Source organism: Eufriesea mexicana, unplaced genomic scaffold, assembly GCF_001483705.2.
Source record: "Eufriesea mexicana isolate 0111107269 unplaced genomic scaffold, ASM148370v2 scaffold515, whole genome shotgun sequence".
NCBI classification, from domain to species: domain Eukaryota; kingdom Metazoa; phylum Arthropoda; class Insecta; order Hymenoptera; family Apidae; genus Eufriesea; species Eufriesea mexicana.
The window spans coordinates 343,279-353,779 of record NW_016908693.1 but is presented as its reverse complement, the minus strand read 5'-3'; the positions used below and the strand labels follow the sequence as shown (position 1 = coordinate 353,779).

Genomic DNA, 10,501 nt, shown 5'->3' with positions numbered 1-10,501 from the left:
AATATAAAATTTAATATATATATTTTTTTGTAATTTAATTATCGTTATTATACTAGAGTTTCTATAGTTATTCTATAGATTTAACTATGTGTACGAAAATATAAAACAGGAAATACAAGAGGTTGAGAAACACGGATTTATTTTGTACAATTCGATATATTAAAAATAATTTTCATCTAATAGTTATATAACATAGGTTTGCAATCTTCTGTTCTTCCGCTACTTTCATTTTGCATTATTTTCCAGTAGTTTTATAATAATTTTAAATTTATCTTGAGTGTCCTATTAAAATTCCCCTATTATATTCATATTCGATATATAATTCAATAAATTTTCTTCTAGAATTGATAAATATTTGTTCTTATCTGAAATAACAAAAAGATTTAATAAAAAAAAATTAATAAAGAAAATTTAATAAAGTAATTGATAGATTAATAACAAATAATCTTCTCAAAATGCACCCTCAAATTACCATACTTTTTGACCCTATGTCTCCGATTTCTTATTTCGTGTTTCTGATTCAAATTACGTCATAAAATTTTCATCCATTGATCTCTGAAAGATAAATTCTTATTAATCGTTATTAACTACATTATTATTAATAAAAAATTACAATTTAATAGGTGAAAGAGTAGTAAATATTGTTATAAACAAACACGTGTAACAATCATTTTTCGAACGTCGTGATATAGTCGAATATCGACACGAGTTACCATAAATAACAATGTTTCCTTTCCACGCAAACTTATGTTTACGAACCTAATGTTGTCGTGTAACATTTGCTAAGATCAAACAACATCGTAACGTACATCGATATCTGGCTTCGTAGATGAAACACATTTCAAAATGTATCAAAATATTTCCTTCATATCACGTGTATATTTTTCGTTACAACCCTGCAATCAAACATTTACATATATTTTTATGTTATTTTTACAGCCAGATCACACCAACGAAATTTGCATGAAAAATTATAGGTTATTCTCTATAGCATTATACCGTTATTTATAATTCCTATCTGCGTAAGGCAACGCTTTGTTTGCGAAATTTCTATTAATAAAGATTATAATTGTTCGCATAAGCGTTAAGAGATATCCAAAACCTTTGTTTAACAATGATACAGGATATATCGTGTTTTCTTAGTCATTAGATCAATTAAAAACGCATTTAATTGATTAACACGTGGCTCTTACTTGTATAACTTCGTACAGTTTAGTGGAAGCGATATTGCAGGCTCGTAAATTAAAGCATTAAACGGTGACACCGTTTGATTTAGCCGCCCCCAGGACCGTACGCGTGTCGATACGCACCCGCATCACGCGTGAACTCTCGAATTCCAGATCACAAACGTCGCTTCACCTCTACACACCGTGTTTCCGAGTTTCACAGTATTAATCCACCAACACCTTCTACCGAGTAGTCATCATCGCACTGAAAAGAATTAATGTAAAAGCAAAGAGAAAAAATTCTAGAAATTAAAATTAATGTAGACCGTTGAGAATTAGAACGTAGATTTTCCCCGTAATTGCAGCAGGCTTGATATTTACAATTATTAAAATGAAATTATGACGGAGCATGAAAAGCAATCTCATAATTGTAATTACTAATCACCTGCAGTCGGTTCTTCGAAATTAATTTAGTGATTCGACGATGTGTCATAAAATCGAAGGTTCCAAACTCGCAGAACGAGTTAAAGACAAATAAGTATTCGAGAATTGATGAATCAGAACGCGAAGAAAATTTGATTTTACGCGAAGACTAGTTCGAAGTAATCTGAAATTCCCGCATAAATTTTGTACTTTTATTTATACGATAACCTTCGAGAATTAATTTTGAAGTAAACGTTATACAGTCCTGGCAAGTTCGGCACTTCTTATCTTTCCTTGAATCATCTCAAATTTCCGTTTCAATGTTCGGAACACGCGTACTTTCACGCTTGACTGATTTTCTAACCTCACAATATCGCTTTCGCCGACTACGCTGGATCGTAATAATACTCTCGATGTGCTTCTGTATCATGTATCTATTTCCACATTCTCGTTGATGTACACGTGTTAGAGGTGACAACGTGTCAAAAATACCGCGTGTTATATCGCCAACAAATATACCTACACGTAACGCACAACGATCGCACTAATGCTTCGAACACTGTTCCACGCACGATCAAATTGGCTCGTTCGTGCCCGTACTTCTCGACCGTTGAGTCACTCTAACAAGCGTTAATTACATTCGAGACGATACGAGACAGTAGAACGGAAATGCTTCGATACTTCTCGCAGTTACGAGTGCCGAGCCGAGCTTAGAGACACGATCACTCGCGTTGCACAATATCGGCAGTTCGTTCGTGCGCTCACGCGCGGCGTGTGTGCGGCGAAATCCCAAGTCGTTAGCTGTTACGTTTACACGATGCTCCCATGGTTCCACGCGAATAAACAATACACGGGAGTCGGAGTTATAACCGTGATAAAAGTGTGACGACCAATCGCGTGTGGTGGCGCTATTTCATACCGAATTCGAAAACCGTTCGCGATACGAATTATATAATTAAACGAGTATTTACTTTACACGCTCGTTAATTAATCCATAGAAAATGTATGGCAAAATGGCTCTGTGACGTCATAGGTATTTTCCATTATCTAATTTCTCTCTTAGCAGTGATATTTGATTTCGAAATTGTTTTTTAACGATTCATAGACATCTTTCTAGATGTTTACGATATTTACATTGAAGCTATCGAATTATTAAATATTTTTCCTTGATATTTCGATTGCAAATTAATTCCTCGAAAATTTATGGTTTTATTTCCTAATCGTTCCAGTCCTAATAGAAGTCATTTGAGAACAAGTAAGGAATAATGTGTAGGGTGAAACAATGTCGATTACGTCCAAAGCTGCACGATTTGCCTGTAACTTCCTGAACAATCCCTCCACCAGTGGTTCTCATTCGGCTGTTCCAACGTCCATAGAAATCTTTAAAATCAGAATTTTTTCATTTCTTTCTTCATCGGTATATTTCGAATTCCATCGGGTTTCTCGAATTCCAGACAACGTGAATCGCGTTATTCGTAATATTAATTACCGATATGAGGATTTTATTGCTTTGGTATATCGCAATGACGCGAAATGAGCGTCGTCAATCGAAATCATAGAAACGATATCGATAGGATCCACGAGAAGTGGGAAGGGTGGGGGATCTGAAAAGAATGGAAAGGTTTGGACAGCAGGCAGGCAAGTTTCCTTGATAGAAGGGTCGCGTTCGATTGTCGAAATCGGACTCGTAGCCGCCATTATTACGAGGAGCAAGCGAACTCGTCACGCGGGTACGCATTTTATAAGCTATGCATTTCTAAGCTGGTGGCATTAGTTTTATACTCGCTCGGGACTCTTGGCTTAGGTAGCTAAACACTAGGGGGCCCGTAATGCTCATTGGGAGATCATGGATAGCGGATCACCCTCGGCCATCAGGTATGTACATTCTCTGCGTATCCTTTTATCAAGCTCGGCCAGGGAGGGGAATAATCCAGCGGCGGTAGAATGAAATAAATGGGGGAAATTGTGAGAAAATCGATACGCGAAACTGCATTTTCCGATCCAATGAAAGGAAATGCTGGGCAAATGAATTTTCGGTGCTCCGTGCCGGGAAACAAATCTATCGTGATGAGCCATCTTTATGATTCGGATTATTGTGCTTCTTGTAATCCTCCATTTTAACATGCGAATAATATTGTCCATTACTACCTTTTCGATTTATACTCCTTTTTTCTCGTTTTTCGATTTTTTAAATAACTATATCTAAGTTTATTAATTAAAAATGAATTCGAAATTTAATTAAACAAGTTTCTTTTTCATTTCTTTTTATTCTTCTCTTTTTCTTCCTAGTTATCAGAATTGTTTTGAATTGGTTTTACAAATATACGTAACACTTTTGAACGGGGAATTGTACCTGTCTAATAAATCATTCTTGTTTCAAAGTAAATTATTTTGCAGCGAGTATTTTGGAGGAAATGGTATATTTGCCATTTCCTTTAATTTCGAATTATCGTTTTAAATCCCAGGATGAAAAGTTAATTACACGGAAACGAGTGTTATTTAATTTTTTGGAAAATTAAACTAACGGGAGAAAAGGGGGACGGCGAAAGTAAATAAAAGCTTAAAAAGTTCTGCATTTTTTTTAACCTAATTAAAATTAGCGTCACATTTGAATAAATCGCTCTCCACGGAAGAGCAGGGAAAATAGGATGACCGAGGTAAAACGAGAAGCAAAATAAAATACAACATTCTATGCTAAATGCAGAGTTGGCTTGCAAAGTAGGCGCGTAACGATATTCGTTAATTTAACGGTAAAAAATATCAAGGGGTAATCCAGATTAAAAAAATCGATTTTTTTTTTCTTACATTTTCTTAAAGTGTATGCCCTCGAAAATCTCTGTGTAAAAGGATTTGTTCGAATTCGTGAAATTAGCAAAGTTATGCATGTTTAAAGTAAGGCATACAGGCATCGCGCAACGGGTAAGAAAAACTTCAAACGCGTTTTTCTCGGAACCGTATTTTTTAAACTGGCTGACGGGATATCTCGCGTTTTAGTTGATCGATTGACTCAAAATTTGGAGCATATCTTCACCGGAGGTATCTTTATCGCGTGAACCACGGGTTTCAAAATCTGACGATTCTTTTTATTTTTGTTTACCATTCAAAGGACGAAAAGCACGAGGAAAATCGATATGTGAACTTCAAAATGCTGCCAGTTTTTTAATTTTCGAAATTTCGCTGTTTTGGTGATTTATGCTATAACTGTGCTTATACTGATTAAAATGCTTTTTGGTTTTTTGTTTTCGGTAACCAAATGGTCTAAAATAACGCCAATCATTCGAGCCCATTTCTAAAAATATGATTTACCTAAGGATATTATAATTTCCACAATTTTCATTAATTTTGTTAAAAAAAAATTTTAAATATTCTCTAAGTATAAATAAATCCGAGTGCGAAAACTGCATGCCAATATGTATCACGGTTTGCTTAGAAAAAAATCCCCAAGAAGTCGATTTTTGTAGGCCAGATTGCAACGATAGCCCCTTAACAGGAGCGATAAAAATCGCCATTTTGTAGTAACAAGTTTGCCACAACAATCCGTTTATGCGTATTAATTGGTTTAAATTAATCTTGAAACAATTTTCGTTCTCTATCTGCAATTTTTTTGTTTTTATTTACGTTTTCTTTCAAACATTGGAGATAGAGAATAATTTACGTATAAAATATGTCCAGAAATTAATTCGCTCGATGTTTGTTTAATTATACAAAAATTTATTATCAATGACGTTGTACGTGATATATCTTTGACTTTCGTATCTCACGAAAAACTCGACGCATGTACTGCGCAGAGCTAGAAAGTTGGCGCGTGGAAGGAATGCTGGTCTGATTGGTGATAGCGATATAGGCCCACCTTCTTTCACACAATCGTAAAGATAGGACAGTCGAGTTTTCGTTATTGGCCGAAAGTGACATCTACAGATCGAACCACATAGCGTCGCGTGACAAAGACAGCGAAAGAGACACGATATTGCACACTGTAAATAAGTACGTGCGTATGCGTTTTCCGAAGAGTAGAATTATCAAGAAAAATACTGTATGACGATTGCATTATATCAACGAATCTGGAATTCGTTTGCATTATATTTACTAGCAAGCCTTGAGACATTAAAAAAGATTATTGACGCGGTCATAAAGAGCATTGTTTTGCATGACAGTGTTCCAAAGAATGATACCTTGTCCCCCAAGATCCTCAACTAGTTATTCTGCTTCGTGTAATTGTTCTCTGTACGAAGAATAGGCCAAGTACCCATAATTAAAGTAAGGTCCGCTATGATTCTACCTTGACACCTAGAAAAATATGATAAAATTTTATACTCGAAAATGGAACTGATAAAATGTTTAATCTTATCTTGTATCTTTTATTTTTCACCACACGAGTGTTTGTTAAAATGTTTTTCATCAGGAAATCGAAATTTATACGTAAATAATATCCTCGAAAATATTGTTTCTGATATTTATCTCTTTAATATGCTAATTATTGTACTTACTCGATTTCATTTCAAGTGGAAAATAAACGTTATTTCATTAATAATGTTTGGTTAAATAAATTTTTATGAGAGTAAACTTTGAAGATTTTAAGAAGATGATTATGACAAAATTTAAAGTAAATGTTAAAATACTCCAAAAATTGATATTTTACGTATTATTTTTCCATACGCTTCATACAACTTCATAAATTGATTGAATCATAATAAAAAGAACAATTATATTGTAAACAATAATTTATATGCCAAAGTTATTCGTATTTATAACGATATGCTTATTAAACATTAACATACGTATTAATGAATAAGGACACGACTTAACGTGATTCTTAATAAATTTGTTAAATCATTTTATTTTCGGTAGTGACGCAATTCAATATATATTGAGTCATAAACGTTCGAGTTTGATTTATGCAGTGTATATTTAAGAGGAAAATGGAGAAAACGAATGAAATCCGTAAAAAATGAGATTGTTTTTAACCACGAAGTATAATGGTATTTCCCTAATTCCTCAGTCGTATATTATTACGTTCATACGTGCGGTTTTCATAATTCAAATTTCGGAGAAATATTTTGTGAGCGTAGAAAATTATCAATTCCTGGGATGATGCCGGTATAAACCAATTGAGAACCTTTATTCGCGCAGACGATCCGTATTCGGGACGCAGCTGCAAACGTTTGCGCAGCCAACACCGCGCAGATTGTGATCACGTGCCCGTCGGCTCTGGTGGGAATCGGAGCGATCCAATTAGAGCGCGTGTACTATCCCCGCTCCCAGCTGCGTGAACAAAGAGACAAAGCTACATCGTTTGCGTCGACGGTCGCTGCTACTAGAAAGTCGTTGGCAGTTGGTGGGTGCGGTTGTTCCGCGAGTCAGGGAAAAGTGCGTCGGTTAAGTTTCACGAGAAAGTTTTTCCGCGGTTATAAAGTGTACGAAGTGAACCAGCGTGGGAGAAAAGGTTATCATTGCTGCGATCGTTTCGATCATACGTTTCGTCGTCTTGTCGATTCTCATTGGCATCCTAGAGATCGGAGAAACGATTTGGAGCGCGTTTACGACTGGAAAAGTTACGATCGCAACGTTTCTCATTTACGAAGGACTAATCTCGACGCTTAAGCGAGACCGTCCTACAACGAATTCGAAAATTCTGAAACAAAAGAAAGGTGGCTATCCAACAGTATATTGGAGCAGTTGTTCGTGTTAAACCATTGTCGATATTCGCAAAAAGATTATCAAGAAACGCTCGATATTTGTCTTCGCGCTGGAGCGTCGACGAACGAATACTAAACGCGATCGTGCGACGTGGCGGCGACGCCATTTTGTGAAGACTCCTGTGTGCGTCCCGCGAGCAACAACGGCCTCTTTCGAGCCGTGACCTCTCGAATCACGGAAAGAATAGTGTTTTCTTTCGGTCGCGCCGGCTCTCGACTGTATCGCGAGAGAAAAGGACGGAAGAAGACGAGTGTTGTAACGTTGACGAAATTTTATCATAGACCATTCGTCCTGGGTCGCATCGCATAGCAACCATGAGACTGGAAATTGTGTCAGCGGCAGATTTTTTGGTGCATCTACTGCGTCTTCAGACTGGTCAACTGTCTGAGCGCCAGCTGGAGATGTTCAAGTCCTCTTTAACAGAGGTTTTGCGTCATCGTTACAGGGATCACTGGTTCCCGGATCGTCCAAATCGTGGCTCCGGTTACCGTTGCATACGTATCAACGGCAAAATGGATCCGGTAATTGCACAGGCAGGTGCAAACGTCGGGTTATTACCAACAGTATTGCATAGCCTGTTCCCCAGCGAACTCACTATGTGGATCGACCCGTCGGAAGTATCTTACAGAATCGGTGAAAACGGATCCATCTGTGTTCTATACGAACGCACGGAGCCCGAACCCGAAGAATCCCATCAACATCAACATCAGCACCAGCATCAACATCAGCATCAGCATCAGCACCAACATCAGCACCAACATCAGCATCAGCACCAGCACCAGCACCATCATCAGCAGCAGCAGCAGCAACAGCAACAGCAGTTCGAGAGTTGCAAAGACTCGTTGTTGCTGGAGCACTCGCAGTTCAGCGAGCAGATCGCCGCGTTCGTTTCCAGTTGAAGCGTTTTTCCACACGGGTTCATCGATGCGACGGCGCTAGCGTCTCGCGTCATTTCCATTGGACGTGCATCACGCTCTCGGACTGATCAAAGCACATGCGTTTCGTGATATGTGATCGCGTTCCTCTGGTCGGGTGAATATTTGACTCTCGTGCACTCGAACGCGCAATTCCACTCCGTACGAGTCGAGTTTCTACAAAAATTTAGTGCAACGGGCTCTTTCGTGCGCATCGTTATGAAAATGGACATGAAATGTGTAAAAAAAAAAGTGTACAACAGTTTTTTTTTTTGGCTAAATCTGGTTCACCGAAGAAATTCGTCCAATACGATATCGTCCGACGGGGCTTGACCGGTTTTACCGACGGGTCCTGATAGGTCGCAACGATCGTAACCACGATTGACTCTAGTCCAACCATATATATGCGAGTCATCCTGAATTTTCGTCAACCGTACGAAAGAGAGGGGGTACTCATGTTAAGAAGTCACCATCGTCGTTTGAATATTCGAGGAGAATACTGCGCGTTCGCGTAACGACATGTACCTTGACCAGCGGTTCTCTTGCGTCCTGGCGTGTCTCGCGAGAAGATCCAGCTCTTTTCAGGTCTTTCCGTCGGAAAGATTCTAACGGCTGGCGAGTCCGCGCCTGCAAAAGTGAGAAAAAAAATATGGGCGAGCTCTGTGAGGATCCCTCTCAGCCCGACAAATTGATCTCAGCTCTCCTCCCGCGTACTTCCGTTTATCCTGAAAAGAAGCTACGCCCGGAGTGGGGAACAACGAACCAGTCTGACCCTCTCCTATGTTCTCGTGAGAGGAAAAGCGAAATAAAGCCTCTCTCCCTCGAGAAGGATTCAACAACGTGTTTTTACCGTCGCAAATCTCTTTTCTTCCACGAACGTCTCTTATGTATCAATCTAATTGATTATTCTGAACCCTCTCGTGTTCCGATGTTCTTGGTATGCTCTCCCTCTCCTGACGAAGAACGAACATCGAGGACGAAGATGAAAAAGGATAAGCTCACTCTCGAGTGAAAAATCCACGAACAATATATGCGCTGCATTCTCTCTTCTGTCCGCATGGTCATCACGCTGTGGTCGTCAAGGATTTTTTTTTCTCCCTAACCTCGCACTGTCAATGCAAATTACCACCGAGCCACACACAAACACCAAACACATATTATTTAAAAAAAAACAGCCGAAAAAAATAAAAAAAAAATAATAGTCCGAGGAAGGAAACAACATATACATATTTCTGTCACCACGTCGTCGAACATATAGAAGAAATCTGTTACAATCGACAATTATCGATCTATCAGCTTTTGATTTTCTTCTTTAATACGGAGCTTCTCATACGGGACGCGTTGACGAGCATGCTGACGACGACGACGTCAGCTTACCGTCGGCGTCATTGGTATCCTAGCAGTGGCCCACTTATCGTTCTTGGATCGTCCATCGCCATTGTTTCATTGGCCGTCGGCTGTCGAGCAATCTCGAACTCGACCCACACGTTGGCATCGTTGACACAATAAGAACACACGTTACACTTCATACGTACAAACCTTTAACAAAATGCGTGAGTTTATATGTACATATATATAGGTATTATGTATGTAGAAAGCACATGTACGCGCGAGCGGACGGAAACGAAGCTCGCGGGTATATGATGCGTCAAATTGTATATTATCTGTTTCGCGAGCGTAGAGCAAGGGAGAACGAACGTGCGCGAGAGAGTGAGAGTGACAGAGACGAGCGTATGGGGCGAACGAGAGTGAGAAAGAGACGAACGCTTGGTGCGTATGAAAGCAAAGCAAACAAACAAATATGAAGTAAACAACTGTGATTTTCGTCGCATGAGGGTGGGGGGTGTGTTTCGTGCATATACCGAATAATTATCTTTTCTGGTGTTTCGAACGTGACAGAGTGATCGAGTCAAATTTCGGATGCATGCTGGGTACGAATGGGGAACGAGTAAAAGTGAACGTCATCATGTGGTTATCTTTCGATCCATCGATTTATATTTCGACAATAACGCTCATGAATTGGCAGCCATTTCCTTTAGTTTTTCGAACATTTAAATAATTTTCTTATCTCGAATAATCATTTTTCTTTGTCGATTCGATTTTTGTATCTTGCAAAATTAATTATTCGTTTATTTAATGAAATAATTTTTTTTTTTTTTTTATATATATATCCAGAAATTTTTTTTTGAAACAGCTGCAAAGTATTGCTCGATCGTTGCAATAATTGAATATATTTAGTCAAGTATATAATGCAATAGAAATCTGGTGCGTGAATTAAAGAAAAGAAATATATATATATAT

General features: G+C 38.3%; 1 protein-coding gene and 1 long non-coding RNA gene across 3 annotated transcripts; one reads left to right on the top strand and one right to left on the bottom strand.

Annotated features, from left to right (window-relative positions):
- Nucleotides 1-464: 464 nt before the first annotated feature.
- LOC108545769 (uncharacterized) lies at nucleotides 465-2,238 on the bottom strand. Of its 2 annotated transcripts, none has more exons than XR_001890104.1 (4): nucleotides 1,954-2,238; nucleotides 1,194-1,431; nucleotides 760-896; nucleotides 465-555 (listed from the first exon to the last, which is right to left on the bottom strand). It is a non-coding gene; the product is annotated as an uncharacterized LOC108545769 (long non-coding RNA). The 2 variants fall into 2 exon arrangements; XR_001890103.1 differs by having other exon boundaries at nucleotides 2,113-2,238.
- Nucleotides 2,239-6,926: 4,688 nt separating this feature from the next.
- LOC108545765 (protein BTG2) lies at nucleotides 6,927-10,221 on the top strand. The gene is given in 3 exon segments (XM_017897542.1): nucleotides 6,927-7,973; nucleotides 7,976-8,090; nucleotides 8,092-10,221. Coding segments are annotated over 3 exon segments (582 nt in total). The 5' UTR covers nucleotides 6,927-7,600; the 3' UTR covers nucleotides 8,186-10,221.
- Nucleotides 10,222-10,501: the final 280 nt, after the last annotated feature.